Source organism: Oncorhynchus nerka, linkage group LG28 (genome assembly GCF_034236695.1).
Source record: "Oncorhynchus nerka isolate Pitt River linkage group LG28, Oner_Uvic_2.0, whole genome shotgun sequence".
Lineage (NCBI taxonomy): Eukaryota > Metazoa > Chordata > Actinopteri > Salmoniformes > Salmonidae > Oncorhynchus > Oncorhynchus nerka.
In genome coordinates this window covers 66,900,437-66,920,427 of record NC_088423.1, presented here as the reverse complement: position 1 = coordinate 66,920,427, position 19,991 = coordinate 66,900,437, and the positions used below count along the sequence as shown (strand labels likewise).

Below are 19,991 nucleotides of genomic sequence, written 5' to 3'. Positions count from 1 at the left end.
GTCAAACTTTTAGCTTTCTGCCATTCTCAGTGCAGGTGGTACATAAAGCCCTGAAATCCTTAGATCAGAGAAAGCCTGCAGGTCCTGATCTTTTGGATCCCTGCATTTTAAATCTGGCAGCTGATTTCATAGCTGAACCACTTACATCTCTGTTCAATCTAACCCTGGAATGTAATGAAATTCCAAAGATCTGGAAATCAGCATTTGTCCTACCACTTTTAAAAGGGGGAGATCCAAATGTTTTAAATAATTATAGGCCAATCTCAAAGCTGTCACCCCTGGTGAAAATACTTGAAACCCTTGTAAGTGAACAGCTAAAATAGTTTTTATTTACTAACTCTATTTTATCAATGTACCAATCGGGCTTCAGGAAGAAGCATAGCACAATTACAGCAGCCATGAAGGTTTTAAATCATATCAGCCATTGACAAAAAACAGCACTGTGTCTCACTTTTTATTTATCTCTCTAAGGCTTTTGATACAGTTGATCATGCTATACTAAGGCAGAGATTGCCGAGTGTAGGTCTTTCGGAGCATGCAGTTGCATGGTTTGCTAACTATCTGTCTGATAGAACTCAGTGTACTCAATTTGATGGGCTCATCTCTGTTAAATTGTCTGTCTGTAATGGTGCGCCCCAAGGCTCTGTACTTGGTCCTCTCTTATTCACTATTTATATAAATAATTTATACAAAAATGTCCAAAATGCGCAACTTAATTTTTATGCTGATACTGTTATTTACTGTTGTGCCTCCTCTCTTACAAAAGCTTTCCAGAAATGCTTTTTATACTGTTCAATATACCTTGTGTCAATTGAAGCTTATCAGTACAATTATAACCCTTTTCCCATAGCCAATCCTGAGAACAACAAAATCCTAAGTGACTGGTTGGCCATGCCACGACCAAGGATTTATAAGAGAATTAGGCCTTAAGTTATCGAAGTCAAAACATTGATCGTAATGTATTATGTTTTGTTTAAATATGTATATTCCATTTGTTTTATAGCCATGTGTAATTTGAGGTCTTGAAAAGTTAAAGTGAATTATAGGCTACTGGATTAAATAATAGCCATTCACTCGTCATTATGACCTTTTTAAGTATTAAAAAGTATAAATCATTTCAAATTCCTTATATTAAGCAAGCCAGATGGCAGAATTTAAAAACAATTTTTTATTGATGGATAGCACACACCAACACTCAGACATAATTTACAAATGAAGAATTTGTGTTTAATGAGTCTGTGAGATCATAGGCAGTAGGGATGACCAGGGATGTTCTCTTGATAAGTGTGTGAATTGGACCATTTTCCTGTCCTGCTAAGCATTCAAAATGTAACGAGTACTTTTGGGTGTCAGGGAAAGTGAATGGAGTAAAAAGTACATTTTCTATAGGAATGTAGTGAAGTAAAAGTTGACAAAAATATAAATAGTAAAGTACAGATACCCCAAAACACTACTAAAGTAATCCTTTAAAGTATTTTAACTTAGTACTTTACACCACTACTTGCACTTGGGAGGGTGCTGAGTGGTGAAGAAAAAGGGAAACAAAAGAAGTAAATCTATGTTGGAAAATAGGAAACCACTAGACTCGTTTTTGGTCGGAGTCAGGGTTTTGGATGAATGCTACTTGGGAAATCCATTTAACGTTTCCAGGAAAATCTGGAATGTGTTGGAGGAAAGTGTGGAGTCGGGGAGAGTCACAAGAAGTGGTCTCATTTAGATGTTTTGTGTGTCTGTGGAGCAGAAGAAACGTGTGTTAAGACTCAAAAAGATATCGGAGTGGAATGTTTCCTGCATGGATTTTCGTAGCAGGGTGCCTTTCAAGGGGGTTATTTCTGTGGTGGTGCAAACTAAAGGCAGAGGGTATAACTGAATACATTGATGGAGTGGTTTGTGCAAGTCGATTGACTTGTATGGTGGACGGAGAAAATTAGTTCACTTCATCCATGCTACTGAGTCTCTCCCTTCTCATACAAAATTAGGTTTCATGAGATACCCTGTAAGAGCTTTTGTGCACAAGACCCTTCCGTGTCATACATGTAAAAATATTTGGTCATGTGTCAAGTGCATGCAGAAGGAAAGAATATTGTATGCTAGATGAAGGAAAATGCTGCACCTGTCGATGTGTACATGCACCTGAATTCTTGGAGTGCCCTGTTGAAGGAGAATTATTATTTATTTTTTTACAGGGACAGTGCACACGAATCAACGTTTCAGTAGCAGTCCCTGGGCAATTTATTAAAAACAATTACAATATAGACAATTTTTGAGCAGTGAGCACATGCAGAGCAACATAAGACAAGCAAGACAAAGCAACATAGCACAAAAATCAGCAAGACCAAATTCATAAAAGCAATAAAGTGTTTCCACACCTCACAAGCTACAGACAACATGGAAAGCGGCAATACACAGCTAGGGATTATGTTCACAAATATGATTGACCTTTAGCCATGTCTTCATGCATTTTGTGAAAGTGTGATATGTGGTGCAGTGTATTCCAGACATGGGAAGCTCTCACAGAAAAAGCGGATTTACTAAAGGTGCTTTTCCTTAAGGGAACTATACAGTCATGGAGTGTCCAGCGTATCACCTATCTGGAGGCGGTGAGAAAATGGAAGGAACGAGTGGCGTGGAAAAAGCAATGGTAGTAGAGCCACCAATACCAGTGAAGTTTTTTCATCAACTGAGAGATAGTGAAATGGTGCATGTTAAAAAGGTGGACTTTGTATTATTTATTGCAATGGTCATAAACTGTACAGCACAAACAGAGAAGTTGGAATCATTGTGAATGCCGCTGAACGTTCCTGTCGGTGAACGTAGCCTTATCACAGGCCCCTGAGCCTGTGTAGCTGAACGTTCCTGTCGGTGAACGTAGCCTTATCACAGGCCCCTGAGCCTGTGTAGCTGAACGTTCCTGTCGGTGAACGTAGCCTTATCACAGGCCCCTGAGCCTGTGTAGCTGAACGTTCCTGTCGGTGAACGTGGCCTTATCACAGGCCCCTGAGCCTGTGTAGCTGAACGTTCCTGTCGGTGAACGTAGCCTTATCACAGGCCCCTGAGCCTGTGTAGCTGAACGTTCCTGTCGGTGAACGTGGCCTTATCACAGGCCCCTGAGCCTGTAGCTGAACGTTCCTGTCGGTGAACGTGGCCTTATCACAGGCCCCTGAGCCTGTGTAGCTGAACGTTCCTGTCGGTGAACGTAGCCTTATCACAGGCCCCTGAGCCTGTGTAGCTGAACGTTCCTGTCGGTGAACGTAGCCTTATCACAGGCCCCTGAGCCTGTGTAGCTGAACGTTCCTGTCGGTGAACGTAGCCTTATCACAGGCCCCTGAGCCTGTGTAGCTGAACGTTCCTGTCGGTGAACGTGGCCTTATCACAGGCCCCTGAGCCTGTGTAGCTGAACGTTCCTGTCGGTGAACGAGCCTTATCACAGGCCCCTGAGCCTGTGTAGCTGAACGTTCCTGTCGGTGAACGTAGCCTTATCACAGGCCCCTGAGCCTGTGTAGCTGAACGTTCCTGTCGGTGAACGTAGCCTTATCACAGGCCCCTGAGCCTGTGTAGCTGAACGTTCCTGTCGGTGAACGTAGCCTTATCACAGGCCACTGAGCCTGTGTAGCTGAACGTTCCTGTCGGTGAACGTAGCCTTATCACAGGCCCCTGAGCCTGTGTAGCTGAACGTTCCTGTCGGTGAACGTAGCCTTATCACAGGCCCCTGAGCCTGTGTAGCTGAACGTTCCTGTCGGTGAACGTAGCCTTATCACAGGCCCCTGAGCCTGTGTAGGGATGTATTTTGTAGTGGACTGTGATTGAAGAAGTATGATGGTTTTGTGTTTTTAGATATTTTGTATGATATCGTTTTACCCCTTTTCCGGAATATATTTTTTCGTTTTTTATTTAATACCCCGTCCAGTTGGTAACGGTAATGCACCATTAACATTGGATGCCAACCGCCGTTATACCTAATCGAAGGAGAACAAACTCCAACACAGTAGATGGCAGTGATGCGCGAACTAACTGTTCGGCTTTCCAAAGCAATGCTGTAGCCACAAACTGATGTTTGCGGAAGCGAGTGCTGTTGGCTAGGCTATATAGCCAAGTAATATTTGTATTAGGCGATACTCTTTTAATAATCTTCGAAAATGGCCCACAAAAGTGAAGATTTATTTGACTGTATTCTCATGGCGGACGACAGGTAGGCTAAATACTGCCTTTCTCTAGCATGACGCTTGTTTGTTTATAGTTAGCTAGAGTTGTAGCAATGTTTCGTGATTACCGTATGAGTTGTATATGATTTCAGGTTCCATGTAGAGGGGTACCGTGAGGGGTTCGGTGAAGGCACGCGACAAGGAATGATTGATGGTCGGAAACATGGGGCATCACATGGTGCCAAGCTTTCAATGGAGGCAAGTTGAGCATCACTTATCCAGGGTCATATCTAAATTGACGTCAAAAGATGATATTTTTTGTTGTTGCATTTGAGCAAAACCTAATGATTTTCCTAACCTTAACCGAATTATCCTAACATGCTACATTAATTATCCTAACCTACTGCGTAAGTTCTAACATGCTACAAAAAATTAATTCTTACAAGCTGTAAACCATCTAGTGAAAACTAGCTATTAAGAGGATAGTTTACGCAAATTTCAAAATGACATTAGTTTCCTTACCCTGTAGTAAGCAGGGTATGCGTTGGTTTAGTTTCGCTGTTAACGTTACTGTTTCCACGTGCTAACGTTTTAGCATTTGTCACAAATCCCATTCGTCATGTGTCTTGAGTTATTTTTCGCATATCATGTTCAAATCTTCCAAAAGTATCTAAATGGATTGTGAAGCTCAACCAAAATCACTTAAGATGATTTGAACTTGATACGCAAAAATGTGGAAGACATGGAGAAGGTTCGGGACAAGTTTAGACAGGTAGGACTATCTCACTCAAACCACAAGTCAATTGTGTGAATAAGCTCTTAGAAACAAACAAATGTGCCTTAGACCACTGCACCACTCGGGAAGCTGACTAGGCACTTTTTAATAGCTAGTCAAAACCCCCAGGGCAGGCATGGAAAGCCAGTGTTGTTACCGCAGCTGATTTGTTACTCACTAAAGTCATACATGGTTTTGTTACACGCACATTACATGTATAGACTTACTGGTTTGTGAAAAAAGCTTTGTTAAACAAGTGTGATTTTGTGTTTTACAACTAATTTCTCCCCAACTACAGATAACTTTCTAAACTCCACTCACCTATTTTTATAGGTTTCCTTCTATTATGGATTTGGAATCACTTGGAAATGCCTTCTTCAAAACAACACAGACGTGAAAGCCAGGTTTGTAATAAAATGCCTATAGCTCATCTACTCATCGGTCACTTGTTCCTGTTGACTTTCATGCAAATAATATGATCTTCAGTTTGTCTATTTTAATGTTTCAGAAAAAGACTGAAAGTTTTGGAATCTCTACTTGGGTTGATTCAGAAGTTCCCCCATGAAGAACCTCAATATGAACATCTCCAGGAAGACATGGAGAAGGTTCGGGCCAAGTTTAGACAGGTATCTCACTCAAACCACAAGTCAATTGTGTGAATAAGCTCTTGGAAACAAACATGGTTCACTCAAACGTTTTTCATTGTAAAGGTTCATGACCTTTAGATTATCCATGACCTAAACTGGCCACTGGCCAGCAGTGTTTTTCATGCTCTTATTTTGATGTCTAAACTAATGTCTACTGAAAAACTAGGTACTGGTCTTTAGCTCCTCTTAATTTCTTTCACCTTTAGGTCTGCTCTCTGTTAAATGTGCCAACAGACTTCAGTGATTATGTGAAGTCTGGAGGGTCTGGAGGAATATCCTTCTGAAGGGAACTGGCAACTCTAAAGCCCACGGCTTGAGGATCTGAAGGGGGTTCCTTGAATGCAACCTTTCCTGTGAAGCATTGTGGCTTTGAAGACATGATAGGAGAGTTGAGGAGGAGGAACCTGCAGGTGGGCCTGCCCTTATGTAAACAGGAGGTCCTGAATTGGTCTGTAGTGTAGTTAACTGACTTTTAATGGTGGAGCATAAAGTATGCTATCAGTTGGTATTATGAAGAATTGGTGTTTTCGAATGACAAGGGTTAGGATATCAATTGGTGGGGCATCAGTCTAGTTTTGAAATATGGAGTGCTACTGAGAACAGGAAGTGCTACATAGGCCTAACTGGTGTTCTATAGTCCTTGATGTTTACTGCTTTGTCTGGGTGGTAAGAGAGAGCTGAGTTGCATCATATTATTTTGTAATTCTAATGATTCTAGATAAATGAGTGATTTTCTTTTTTTTTAATCTACACTTTGAAGAAAAAAAAGGTTCCAAATGGAACCAATAAGGAGTCTATCGCTTGCTTTATATATACCCATAAATGTTCTATACAGGACCCCAATTAACACTTTTTCTAATAGTGTAGGTCAATTTTGAGTGACCTGGTGGAGAATGAGTGATTGCTTAAACTACTGGTTGATGTGAAATAATAATAAAAAGCTATTTATTTCAAGTACTTGTGAAGTATGTATATTAGCATATTCCAATACATTTGTTTCCTTTTCTATTCACACTTGCTAAAACATAAATGGTCACAAGGAGATGCATCATTTCAGTGGTTGAAATGATCAAGTAGTAGGAGGTCCTATGGATAGCCATAAACTTCAACATCCCCACCTTGTGGTCAATTAAAAATATCACACCCATGTTTTAGTGAGCTCCTCAGGCTGAGGTAATGTGGAAGAGTATGGAGATGGATCTCCTCTGTCGGCTATGGTGTATTAGTTTACAGGCATGAATTAAACTCAACATTATATGAAATAAGTGATCAAAACCACAATTCTTTACTATGCAATACAACTGAGGTGGTATGTGTTTCTAAGTCACTTTTTTTTTTTTTTTTTTTGTAAAATGACTTTATATACAGTATGACAGGAGGGTGGATTCACCTGCCAGAGGCACAAAGTCTCTTGTCTGTTGGTTTTGTTTAACCAACTCCATCCCCATGAAATTCCACCACTGGGCCTTTCAGCCTCATTTCACTGGTGGTCAGCAGTCAGTTAATGTTCGGCCCCTTCTCCTGAGTCATGTGTGGGATTGGTCTCTATCTGTAACAATGGTATCAAGGGGCACCAGCGATGGCAGGGGCTGTGGAGCGCTTGTTTTTGTTCGTGGTCCCCCCTTTCTATTCGCTGTACGGATAAATTCAGATAGACAAAACCAGATGGGGAGGTGGGGGCCAGTGGCAGCTGGTTGATGCACTGTGCAGCAGCAGGTGAACACTGCCCCGAGGCACCTTCTGAGCGGGACAGATAAATCCCAAATGAGCTGGAGGGAAGAAGGAACTGCCAGTGCACTGCTCATCTTTGTGCGGTCTGACCTGATTCGTAGTTACTTGTGTGTGTTTGAGTCCAATGCAAAAAGAACAGAGGGAGAGAGGGGGTATGCCAGTGAATGAAAGTTGTAGCTGCACTGTTTCTTTGATTCCTTGTGTTGGGCAAGCAGAGTGGATGGGGCCAAGGAAAGGGAGGAGGCAGAGAGGGATATGGGGGCACTGGAGGGTTTAGAGAATGTTCTGGAATTTCTGGAGCAGGTGGCGAGTGGTGACATGAAAAGAAGACGTGACAAATGCAACCGCCAGGCACTTCGAGGGGAAAAAGCCCCAAACTAAATTGTGGCATAGTGTTCCCCTGCCTTGGTGCCTCATGCACCCCCCCCCCCATTCCAGTCCTGGAGGCAGATGGCTATCTGAGCTCAGTTTTAACAGCTGTCTAGCCCATTATGCAGTATGTCTGAAGAATGCCAGTATATATTTTCATGCTTTTGTTTTTTTGAACATTCAGTTACAATTAATCTTGGCACCCAGAATCAGCTACTCTGTTTAATATTTTAATGTTGATAGGCATCACGGTGGAAGTCGGGTGATTTCATAACTTTTTAAAAGAACTTGATGCATGATGTCACAAGCTGCTCTGCATCTGCATCACAGCTACAGCCATGGGTAAAAATGTTGAAAGGATACCACACTGAGGTAGCATGTCCTGACGAGTCCATCCCTGTACCCTTTGATGGCACTTGGGGAGCAATGTTGATCCTTCCTCTTAAACCGCAAGTGCTAAGATGTCAGAGGTTGAGGACACCGTATTAATGCGAACCTCAGATGCCTACAGGTTTATGTGAAATACTCAAGAGTTCCTTCACAAATGCCCAGGGCCTTAGACCAGTGGGTACCATTTTTTCTTTACTCTGGCCCATCTGAAAGCCTTTGACATTTTATTGTGACCTACAGTACCCAACAATCAGTTGCTTTTACACTTAAGTAAAAATACCCCCAGAAAACTACTTAAGTAGTTTTCTGGGGGTATCTTTACTATTTATATTTTTGTTAACTTTAACTTTTATTTCACTACATTCCTAATGATAATAATGTACTTTCTACTCCATACATTTTCCCTGACACCCAAAAGTCCTCATTACATTTTGATAGGAAAATGGTCCAATTCACACACTTATCAAGATAACATTCCTAGTCTTCCCTACTGCCTGTGGTCGGCAGACTCACTGAACACATGCGTTGCTTGCAAATTATGTCTGAGTGTTGGAGTGTGGCCCTGGCTATCCGTCAATTACTTGTATTTATATAAGGTGGGGTCATCAATGAGACCAGGGTCTCATTTGCAAGGGAGCCCAGTGAACATGTGAAAAGTGTTATATACAATTTAAAAATAGTGCATTTCAATAACTGCCTTAATGTTGCTGGACCCCAGGAAAAGTAGCAGCTAATGGGGATCCTTAATAAATACAAAACATGAACATACAATAAATAATATCAATACAATAAATATTATAAGATTAATCAAAACAATCACAACTCTCACATATCACCTCCCTTAAACTCAATCTAAGCTGTCCAGTGGAGACAAGCAAGTCTAACTTCAAGGTGGCCTGATGGGTCCCTGGGGATCCTCCAGAACAAGCCAGTCCAGAGAGCGGGTCTGAAAATGGCTGGATCACCAGTTAAGGTTGTTACGGAGTGTCTGAAGAACAACTTTATATACAAAAAGTAGCCAGTGCTGGACCCTTCTTGTAGTCAGGGACTCCCAGCCTTATGTAGTGATGTGTACGAACATTTCCCCAGTGATAAAATGCAGCGCTGATAATTGGCAAAAGAGCTGATCTGATTGGTCAGATATGGATGTAAAAAGTTTACAATATAATCAACAACAGGTTAAAACTAGGGCTAGTGTTAAGGCTAGGGTTAATAAATCATTAGTAAAACAGTTATAACCCAGGGTTAGATTAGGCATTTTAGGATAGTTGTTTTGGTGCTTGTTAATTAAATAGTGAGCATTATGGCTGCAGTTGTATTAATCCTTTAGTTTACAAATGCTATAAGATGCATTTTGTGGCATGATGTTCAGAGAGAGAGAGAGAGAGAGATGTCTATGTGCCAGCAGGGATTTGGTGCCGCATTGTCTTATGTGCTGAAACCCTTTATCCACTGTTTGTCCAGCTCACGATTGCAGGGCTGTGGGAAAGGATTAGGATTTCACACCTTTTTCTTTACAGAAAACCCTGATCAAAGCAATTCCTTGCATAATAAATCAATGAGTGCTGTCACACACGCATGCTTTGACCAATAGCATGGGTAATCATTAGTCCCACAATGCATTTCAACTTTAGATTTTGTAAAATGTCCTTAATATCATTATGTATGTCAATGTTGCTTTTTTTGGAAAACGATTCAGTCACTGTCAGTAATCTATAACTTCCTATTCAAAATGTATGATTACTGATCATAATTGATGTATGGTTATGTATGTATGGAATACAATAACTTTGTTTTAGAAAGAAATATGTATCATGTGACATTGTAAAAGACATGAACATTTTTTGTTTTCCCATCAAGGAGACAAAACAGGATGTGTTTAATCCACTTAATTCTGGTTTAGTTTGATGTTAATCATGTTTATAGAATGAATCTGTAAGTAAACAGACCAGCGACTGTTACACAAAATAGACATAAAGCAGACATTTCAGAATCTTTGCTTTATTTTCTTGGACCCCAGATGACCTTTGACCCATTGCAATGAACACAGATCCTGAAACAACAGTTCAGTAAGAGGGGCGACCTACCCGACCATCATTAACAATAGAAACAATGGTAAAAAGCTGACCATTTTAGCTTTTTGGGGGGGGGGGGGGGCACTGTAGCACATTCTGTTTGGACAAAGATTTTTTTTAAATTACTAACAGCACTTTTTTAATATGACATAAATATGTAATGTCATCTCACAGGGGCATCAACATGTATTTCTTTTCTCCATTTGAGGTAACGAGTATTTCTTACACTAGACAGAAAAACAATAATTCCATCCTGGGTCCTGTGTTAGCGAGTAGAAATTTGAGCAGCAACATCATTTGTCAAAAGTAGGCCTACCTCACATCTACAACCAGAACATATAGCAGCATCATGTCTATGGCTAAGTGAACCACTGTTGGCTCTCACACTCATTAACTCTGATTGAAGGATGTCTGGGTCAAATGGAAGTGTGCCAACAATATCAGTAGCCCATTATTTTGGCTTCAATGTACCAGTAGCGGTTCAGTTAAGAAAAAAACTGCAGTGTTACAAGATTTAAATCTATTTACCATTTATTGTGCAGTTGACATAAATATGCTATGCTTCTTGGGAGGACAAGATATCTAGAATAGCATGAACTGAACTGTGTGGAATAACGGCATGATGATTTGAAAGTAATTCTATGGCTTGGTATTTAACAAACTCAAATAAACTCATTACGGGCTTGAACTCGAGCAAATGTTTTATAAATATAAAATAGGAGGGCCTTCAGGAGCCTAAAGGGGATAAAGACTCTTTCAATGAGACAGCTTAACACTCAAAAGAGTTACACAATCCAGATTACTTGCTCACATCAGGACCCATTTGGGTAATGATCAATGCATTACCATTAGCAGTTTAAACAGGACTGTCAGCCACTGAACAAACTAGTAAAAAAAAAGATAAAAATAGATTAAAGAGAAGTCTTGACTGTAATATGAGGTATTGTTGATAAAAACCATGCCTATTGTCTCATTTTTACTGTTTTTGGAATAGCACTGAAATCAAAGTAAAAACTGATGACAACTATAAAAACAAAGATGTCAACAATTTTCTCATAGAAAATTAGACCTATTACATGGCAGTATATCAACATTTATATGTATATTTAAAAAAATAGCAGCAAACAATAGGAGAAAAAGCAGTTTTTTTCTTGTTGTTTTTCATTTTGTTGTACACTTTGCTGGGAATTCTTCCATAGCAGCTCAAAAGGAGGAGTGTGCTCTTCCGTTATCCTGTTTTCTCATCTTTTTCTCAATGTACAGTCAAACACCTTAATTCAGCAAGTCAACAAAAACATGCCGTCACCCTTTTTGCCTCCCTTTTTCCCCCACTCCCACTTTTCAACGTTACCCTTCCCTCTTATCTTAGGCAAGCAAACAAAAACATAGCCTAAGTCTTCAGGTTTGTGCAAAATCATCTCTAAACCAAAACATTTTTTTTGTATTTTTATCCCCTCAACTACACATATTCTAAACAGCATTTTAACTATGGTGTTTTCTTTCAGTTTTGCATTGAGAAAACACGGTCATACATGATTTGTAGGGCAGGCATGTGTTACGCACTATGGTAAATAGTTGTGTACAAAATGTTACATAGAGACAGACTTTGGCATCCTGTTTCTACTCTGTACTGGCTCCAATAGGAAAATCTGCAATAATAAACAACCTAAATCTTTGTTTTAGCTTTCAAGTTTGATACTTTAGTGTTTCAAATGCTCTGGATGCCGTTCAAGCGATGGGATACAGGATGCTGAAACATGCCACACCCAACGCTCGTCTCACTCTAGACCCCTCCTGTAAGAACTGTGGCATAACAATGTCCAAAATAATACCCGTCTACATCAAGGGCACACAGGATCGCTGCTGGGCTGCGTTGACTTGTACCCAAAATTGTCACACACATAACACCATAGTTAAAAAGAGACCTGCTCCACTCCATTCCATTTTTTTTTCAATGTGATTTTTTATGAGTCAGAAAAAAACTGACTAAAAGTGCTTTTAAAAAATGGAATGGTATTAGAAAGATAGAACCACAAAAAAATGCAACTGTGGATTGCATGGTAAAGGTTTGCAATTAATGCTAGGTTTTAGTTTATCATGTCATAGCTGTTGAAATATGTACATTTGTGGCAATAAGTCAAAACAGCCAAACAATGCTGGTTCATTCAATTTACTCCTAATGGAATATAAAGTAAATGTCCTTATATTGAATGAACTTATTTGCCAAACTTCAGCACCAGCAATCCACAATCACCTAAACAATAAAAACAGAGCAATATATACTAAAAGTATACTGTTGAGTTATACAACCCAGTTAAAAAGAGAAGAGGCCAAAACTGGGGGCTCAATTTCTTTAGAAGTCTAGACAATATAATAAAGTGACTAAACGCATAAGCAAGCAGGGATACACAGATGCCTAGATGCAAAAAAAACAAAAACGGGAACTTTGATGGCAAGCAAAATGCCTATTAGAGAACAAAAATGCCCCTTCTCTTTAATAAATGAATTTATACTTCAAATAAAAACCTAGACAAAGACAGACTAAAAATACCTACTTGTTATTTTGAATGTTTTAAGTAAGCATGTAAAGTCAGTCTATGGTATTTAAAAATCCTAGTTCAACATTGGGTGGTAACAATGTATATTTCTGTGGCTTAATCTTGCACATAAACTATAATGTTTTTGTTTCATCAATATAGTTGTGTATCTTCCTATCATCCTTGTCTAGGTCTTGAGCTGGACAGGATGGGAGAGTGAGAGGGAATATGACTGGTGGTCTCAGAAAAGTGAGGTGTTCAGTCCTTTCTTGACAGCCCTGGCTGAGGGCGGCCACACGTCACTGGGAGGCCATACAGGCCGGGGCACCGTAACAGGTGTGGCACAAAAGCATTTGCCAGAGGGTGTTCAGAGGGTGACGACTCAAGGGTGCGCTGGTGTCCTCTTTCCCCAGATGGCCTCTTAGTAAGGCCAGAGCCTCAAAGATATTTCCCAAAAAATGCAGAGGATGCCACTCAAATGTTAATGTCCCTCACATCTGTAGGGGTGCAGGACAGGTCCACATCCTCATCTACCATTTTTGTTTCTGTGGAGACATTATGTTGCTGTGCCTGTCTCAGACTAGACTCAAGCAGAGACTCAATCTGTTCCTGACACGATCTCAGGCAGTCCTGTGAGGAGAGAGAGATACTGTCAGCATAAGGAAGCAAAATATCTGAAAGACAATAGTAGCGAAAGGGTTTGTGACAAATAGTCAATGCAAGCATGTGTGTGATGCAATGTAAAGGCCTGGGGGAGCTGTGTTTGACGTACCGGGTCACTCCTGATGACTTGGGACAGAAAGTTGGTTAGGTTCTGGGATGACAGTACACCGTCTTTGCTCTTTAGGTACAGCCCCTGGACCGCTGCTGCCACACTGCCAGCTGCGATCATGGAGGGAGGGTTGGCGATGAATTTGACATCTACGGGGAAGACAAAAGAAAGAGACGGTAAGTACTTATGTCATAAAGCAAAACATCTGAAACAGATCATTGGCTAAATAGTACACATGAGCTTTCAATAAGATTAATGTGGAGGTTATGTGAGGGAGGCCATTCTAGGCTGTGGCATAATGATGTAGGGGACAATGGATATCCTGTTGCTCCTTTCCACTCACAATATCCTGAATGTGCCTTATTTCATGACCAGCCACTGACAGGACACCGGTGCGCATGCACACACTTCCAAAAACAATAAATCTAACTCATGAACAAAATAGAACAGGTACAAATGTACTTCCAGCACACGCATTCAATGGGTCCACCACGTAAAACTTTTTCCAAGAAGGAAATACCACTCTCCTTCCTACCCATTTCCCTCATATAAATTATAGTTTTAATCCCCATTGAGCTCATCTCCTCTAAAGAGGTTAGCATCCCATTTCCTACTCAAGTGCATGAAAGGTGACCATAAATCTAGTGGACAGTGTCCATCCCCCCATGCATTCAGTAGATATATTTTCACAAATAAACGCATCGACAGCACAACCGATTTCATTTCCACAATAGCCCTAAAACATACCCCAGTAACAACAGATTCAAAATCTATTGAGCAAACCCTGACTTTGGGGAGAAACAAAGCAATGTGAGAAGCAAACCCATAATCACATAAAACTGATCTGGTGAAAAAGAGATCACCGACTCCATTCCAGTATCTCCTCTACTTGTCCACACTACACAGTGACTGAGACACCCCCCATAAAACATGTTAGGCCTCGTACACTCAAACATTCCTGCATTAGAGCCCATACCCCCAACCGTTTACATTGACCACTGGCCACCTGGGTCCTTCAAGGAGGAAGAGTTATCCTGACAAGTGGGAAAAGAATGCAGACAAAATCTAACACATATATTAGCCATTGGTCCCTGAAAAATTGGTTATGGAACAGTGACAGGAAACAGGTGGTTCATATGTGGGCCTACCTGTTGCACAGAGAGCCACGAATGTCTGGGCATGCTTGCGCAGAATCTGCTTCGTGTTCTGATGGACTGGTAGCTTGGAGAGGAAATGGTCTATGAAATCGTGCGGTGTTACTGATGCTAGATCCCATTTCAACTTGTTTAGAGTCAGTAGTTCCATTTGCTACAACAAAAAAAAAGACACGACGTGTGCAATGAGACAATCGAACTTCACAAGTGGCTTCACATAATTTGTTCTACTTTAGCCACTAGAGGGAGATATCGCCCTCCTCATATCATTGCGCTACACTGGCCTAACCGCTTTAGGCTACCTTTTGAAATGTATAAGAAACCAAACGTTCTTTGATGCAAACTTTCTTTCAAATTAACAACAAAAATGATGCAATAATGATTTAGATCCAGTCAAAGAGAAACTAAGACAAATAGTAGGCTATCTATAGGCCTATATTATGGAAATGCTCATTACAATTGTCTGGCCGATATTAAATGGATTATAACTACAGCCATATACAGTGTGTCTATTTAGAAGATTGACATTGCTCATTTACCAATAGATCGCTGGGCCGGATGGAGTTGTCGGTGTAAATGCACAACTTCTCTGCAGTTAAAGGGACCGTTTCCTTCATCTTTGAGGCCAAAAACATACAAGTAGCTCCCAGGAGTTGTAATCTGGTTTTATTTGTGAGCTCCACAGACAAAAATCTATCCAAGTAGTTCATAGCCAGGGGAAAAACCTCCTCCTCGCATTTCTGTTCCTCGCAGACCTAGAAGTGAAAACAGCAATTTAGCCTATAGCCTCAAATTACAGTAGCCTATAATATAGGCCTATAAGTGCATTCAGGTCGATTGTATATACCAATAAATAGGCCTGTCCATAAGTGAAAACGAAATACTGTAATGACAACACATTTATTGAATTATCCTTCTATTCCTTAAGGCTGTCCTTAAAACAATAGCTATGGCTTAATTATAGGCTTCAGGTGGCGCAGAGTAGGCTATAGTCTGCCAATGCAATGAACATAAAAGCATGCATTTCGAAAAGCTGAAAGTTGCTTAGGCCTAAATTAAAACGGAAATTGAAATAGTTGAGAATTTCGTCTGTTTTCAGTCGCTTCTTGGAAAGACACAAAGGTGGCGTCAATGCAACTTTCCCCTTAAATTTCTAGTTCGTCATCTTTTCAAAAAAGAATCAAAAATATGTAAAAATTGTCCCTGTTTGTCAAATTAGCATGTAAATGATCCTTACGGTATACCTTATCGGATAGTTTCATGAAATGTCGAATTTTCATAGTAAACCCATGAAAACAATTGAATTTACAAGTCAACGCTCTTTCTCGTGGAGCATGCGACATTTAGATCTTGTGCTGACTCTCAATTTCTGAAATTAATAATAAATGTATGTCGACATAAGACTCAATCTCTAACTACATGTAAATGTTGATTCATCGATATAGTATCATAGCCGACCATCTAAAATGCATTCTTATTTACATGTTTTGTGGAAACGATCATGTCTCCAGAGCGACCTTCATAAACTGCAGCAACAGCAGCCTGATCAGTAACCGAAACAAAACTTTACGGTTTTATATAATCAGTTTTCGCTATCCATGCGACAGGATTACACATGCATACCCAAGATATACTTTTCGACTCGCTGATTCAGTTACTGTCATAGCTGACATTATTAAATATTTTTAATTATATTAAAAACCTACGCATACGACAACAAAGATGGCGCATAATACTGGCAAGAGTAAGACTGCATACGTGTACATTGCTATTAATTTGGGGGGGGAAATTACATCTAAATACAAAATTACATTAAATAAGTCTCCGACAAAATAAAATAATCGAGCAGCTACATTGCGAGTGTTGTAATTACTGAACACACACGATACCTGTGAAATAGCCTAATAGGCTACAACCGTGTTCCAAATCTATTTTAGCCTACTTGGACACCCGTACACAAATGAAACATTAGCCTACTATATGTCAGTAAGTTTACATAATATGAATGATCATGCTTGGAAAGAATAAACGTACGATGCATAAAACGACCAATTCAATACATTGCGTCCAAAGGGCATGGTTAGTGTCTGGACAAACTTTTCAGCAATACATTTAGACATCATAAATATACACACCTCTAACATCCATGTAGCCACAATTTTCCTCATTTTAGGTATTATTTCTTTCTGGACACACTTGAAGTAATTCGGAGACGGAAGGTAATTTTCCTCTGCTTTGAGCATTGTCTGTAGAACTCGGTCATTTAGTAAGTTGGCGTCTTGGTAAGCTCGTCTGATGGTTTCCACTTCACAGCACAGCAGCTGGTGTTCCATATCTTTTGCGGTAGTAGCTTGCTGAGCTGAATAAATAATCAAAAGAGGTGCTTCTTGTTAGGAGTGAGTGAGGCTCCGTGGATGCTGCTTGCTGTTCCTACAATGTAGCCCTCTGAGAGCTCCAACTCTTCACGCTTCTAGACAAAACTCTCCTTCAGAGGGCTATGCGATGACGTTAACTGTTGTTAAGGAGGGGATCAAAGCAATAGCGAGTCTGAGAGAGCCGAGCTAAGGAGTCTAGAGCGAGAGGAGGATGACTCTAAAGAACTACCCCTCTAAAGTTCCAAGTCCTTCCAATCGCTGCTGAACCACTCCTATAGGTATGGAAATGGGAGGTCCCAGTATTCTGGGTGGCGTAGCCTATACAGCCGAGGGGAGTCAGGAGGGGGTGAAGAGAACGGACGCTGAGTGGTGGGGGTTTGAGGGCGGAGGGATGTAAAGGCTAGTGTCGGTATAGGGAAGTTGGTTATGCAGAGATGAATGTGAAATGGTTCCATTTTGATAGGGGGCGGTATAGACACGTTCATGAAACTTTCCTGTTAGAAAAAGCCATCCCAAAGAATAGCCTCGGCTTCTCTTCTCGTCACCAAGTCGAACATGAGGTGAGCACATGGGCAAGCTTCTACCACACAAAGACATTTAACAGTGGGACATGTATTTTTTTTAAGTCACTTTAACATAATCATTATACAGCAATTCATATACTTGTTCAGATTGCAGGCATATTCAATAGACCTATGCATCACAAAACCTGTAAAAAGCTACTATCAGAGCCATTGAGTAAGGCAGGCTATTTAATATTTCAAGAGTAAAATACGACGTGCAACGACGTTTACGTTAAAGCCTAACCTAATAATAATAGCATTATAAACATCTCTCATTTAGACAAAGTAGCTTGTTAACAACATTGATTTCATTAATTTTATGTCATTAAACATGGTACAACAAAAGTGCACTAGCTCACTTTACAATACATTCAAGGGGCTTTATAGGCATGGCAAACATATGTTTACATTGCCAAAGCAAGTGAAGTAGATAAACAAAAGTGAAATAAACAATACAAAATGTACAGTAAATATTACACTCTCACACAAGTTCTCTCTCTCACTCTCTGACTAGGGAGGAGACCGAAATGAGTCTTAACCAATAGGAGGAATTGCTGTTACCAGGCAGAAGACGATCAAGCACTTATGGGAGTGTTGAAATGTTGTATTCAAATTAAAGTTATCGATAATCATGTGATTGGTTAAAATATCATTGGCTGTATGCCAAATAAAAAAATGTTGAACGTTCTGTTATATAACATTAGAACAATAACAAAAACAAGTTTGAACAGAATGCTATGTTCTTTTACCTTTAGAACAGTTGGAAGTCATGGGAGTGGAATATCAATATTATTGTCGTGTGAAAGAGGATCTAAATAAGGGATCAATTCTGTGAATAGTCGAAATCAGATTTATCACACTTTTTCTAAGAGTTGCAATAACGTTTAATCTCAGTCGTTTCAATAGGAATATGAGTTTTTTGCATTCTTAACATTCCTCTCAACAGGTTACTGTAAAACTACCAAAATAAGTTTTCTTTTTGTCAATACTTGCTATTGTTGACGAATGTGGGTGACTCTCATCTACACTCTTTCACATTTACAAGTTTATTAACAAAACTTATTTTCAATAAAAATCGATTTTTATCATTAACCCATATGGCCTATAAGGAGCCTACTATCCTTATCACCCACGTTGCACATTATTGCACTATTTTCAACTTTTTCCATACTTGTTGAACATTATGCAAAACCATGTGCCAAAATCCCTACATATTTTGACCAGGGGCTTCAGCTAAATGTAGGGTATGGCAAAGTTACAGTGGGGGATTTCCTACCACAGCCATCTTCCACCTCTGCACTGTTTTGAGAGAAAAGTCATGCTGTTTGGCTGACAAAGTCTCAAAATAATGCGCAGGCATGGATAGGGCCAGAAGCCCTGCTTTGTTATGATTTCTGAATGGTCAGATAGCTAGCAACAATGACAAGAAGCTGCCATGTGGGGAATGGTAGGTGGCTCATTTCAGCTAGTTGTATCTTGTTCTTGATCCCTCTACCCAATTGTCATACTTGAGTAAATGTAAAGATACTGTAATAGAAAAGTAAAAGTCACCCAGTAAAATTCTACTTGAGTAAAAGTATAAAGTATTTGGTTTGAAATATACTTAAGTACCAAAAGTAAAAGTATAAATAATTTAGAATTCCTTATATTAATTAAGCAAACCATATGGCATCATTTGATTGTTTTTTAAATGTACTGATAGCCAGGGGCACACTCCAACACTCAGTCATTACATGGGGTGGCAGCTAGCCTAGTGGTTAGAGCATTGGGCCAGTAAGGTTACATTCCAGCTCAGGCTTCTTCAGTACTATGATGGTGGATATTGCTCATCCACCTGCCACTAACTCTAGCAGGCTTGTAACTGCACATGCATGTCGCAAATGGCTAGTCAAACGTCAAACTCTTAATTGAGACAATGCTGAAACTAAATCCACGGACGAGTCAGTGCCACAGTTTCATTTGTGCCAAAATAAAAGTTGTTTGCAAATTCAACATGAGATGATATAAAATAGGCTTTTAGAATGGCCTTTCATTTGATTGCTTATCGTTAATGCCAACTTCGGTGTGCTTTGTTGTGCTTATCAATGCACAACCACCAGCACATTGAGTCATACTGTGTGTGACATTACAAGTTTTTAACACACCAGAAAAACATTTTAATGAATAAAATATTTAATCAGTTAGCCGTGAGTTAGCCTGCTCCGGAGCAAGTTAGTTCTGAAGGATTCGTAGCCATAGAAATGTACCTTGGCTAAAAGGTGAGCCACTCGTATGACCGGTTATCCCGAGTTGAACTCAGAGTTGACCAAAGTTAGCTCGCTTACTCCTTAAAACTGCTTCGTAGGATACCCCTCTGGTATTGTTTTGCGGTGTTTTGAATCATTTCATGTCAATGCTAATATGGCAAAAAAATTGCGAGCTAGCTAACCAACAACTGTAAAGATGCATTTGAGGGACAGAA

The 19,991-nt window shown here is 40.0% G+C and overlaps 2 protein-coding genes and 1 long non-coding RNA gene across 4 annotated transcripts; 2 read left to right on the top strand and 1 right to left on the bottom strand.

Annotated features, from left to right (window-relative positions):
* Positions 1–4,021: 4,021 nt before the first annotated feature.
* On the top strand, positions 4,022–6,518 carry lto1 (LTO1 maturation factor of ABCE1). Of its 2 annotated transcripts, none has more exons than XM_029641350.2 (5): positions 4,022–4,189; positions 4,295–4,400; positions 5,251–5,321; positions 5,426–5,543; positions 5,799–6,518. In XM_029641350.2, the coding sequence occupies exons 1-5, from the start codon at positions 4,137–4,139 to the stop codon at positions 5,814–5,816; spliced, it is 366 nt and encodes a 121-aa protein (XP_029497210.1). In that variant the 5' UTR covers positions 4,022–4,136; the 3' UTR covers positions 5,817–6,518. The 2 variants fall into 2 exon arrangements, with proteins under 2 accessions (XP_029497210.1, XP_029497209.1); XM_029641349.2 differs by having other exon boundaries at positions 4,026–4,189; positions 5,771–6,518.
* Positions 6,519–10,039: 3,521 nt separating this feature from the next.
* On the bottom strand, positions 10,040–16,976 carry LOC115113563 (G1/S-specific cyclin-D1). Its single transcript, XM_029641348.2, has 5 exons — positions 16,728–16,976; positions 15,132–15,347; positions 14,587–14,746; positions 13,439–13,587; positions 10,040–13,296 (listed from the first exon to the last, which is right to left on the bottom strand). The coding sequence occupies exons 1-5, from the start codon at positions 16,923–16,925 to the stop codon at positions 13,141–13,143; spliced, it is 879 nt and encodes a 292-aa protein (XP_029497208.1). The 5' UTR covers positions 16,926–16,976; the 3' UTR covers positions 10,040–13,140.
* Positions 16,977–17,333: 357 nt separating this feature from the next.
* On the top strand, positions 17,334–18,626 carry LOC115113566 (uncharacterized). Its single transcript, XR_003861118.2, has 2 exons — positions 17,334–17,527; positions 18,045–18,626. It is a non-coding gene; the product is annotated as an uncharacterized LOC115113566 (long non-coding RNA).
* The last annotated feature ends 1,365 nt before the right edge of the window (positions 18,627–19,991 follow it).

Bases quoted from the DNA above. Each gene is read 5' to 3' on its own strand.
- lto1 (XM_029641349.2), top strand. From the start codon at position 4,137: ATGGCCCACAAAAGTGAAGATTTATTTGACTGTATTCTCATGGCGGAC. The intron at 4,190-4,294 runs GTAGGCTAAATA...ATATGATTTCAG, and splicing joins ATTCTCATGGCGGACGACAG to GTTCCATGTAGAGGGGTACC. The intron at 5,322-5,425 runs GTTTGTAATAAA...TTAATGTTTCAG, and splicing joins AACACAGACGTGAAAGCCAG to AAAAAGACTGAAAGTTTTGG.
- LOC115113563 (XM_029641348.2), bottom strand. From the start codon at position 16,925: ATGGAACACCAGCTGCTGTGCTGTGAAGTGGAAACCATCAGACGAGCT. The intron at 15,348-16,727 runs GTGTGTATATTT...TTTCACTTCTAG, and splicing joins TGGCTACATGGATGTTAGAG to GTCTGCGAGGAACAGAAATG. The intron at 13,297-13,438 runs GTACGTCAAACA...CTCTCCTCACAG, and splicing joins AAGTCATCAGGAGTGACCCG to GACTGCCTGAGATCGTGTCA.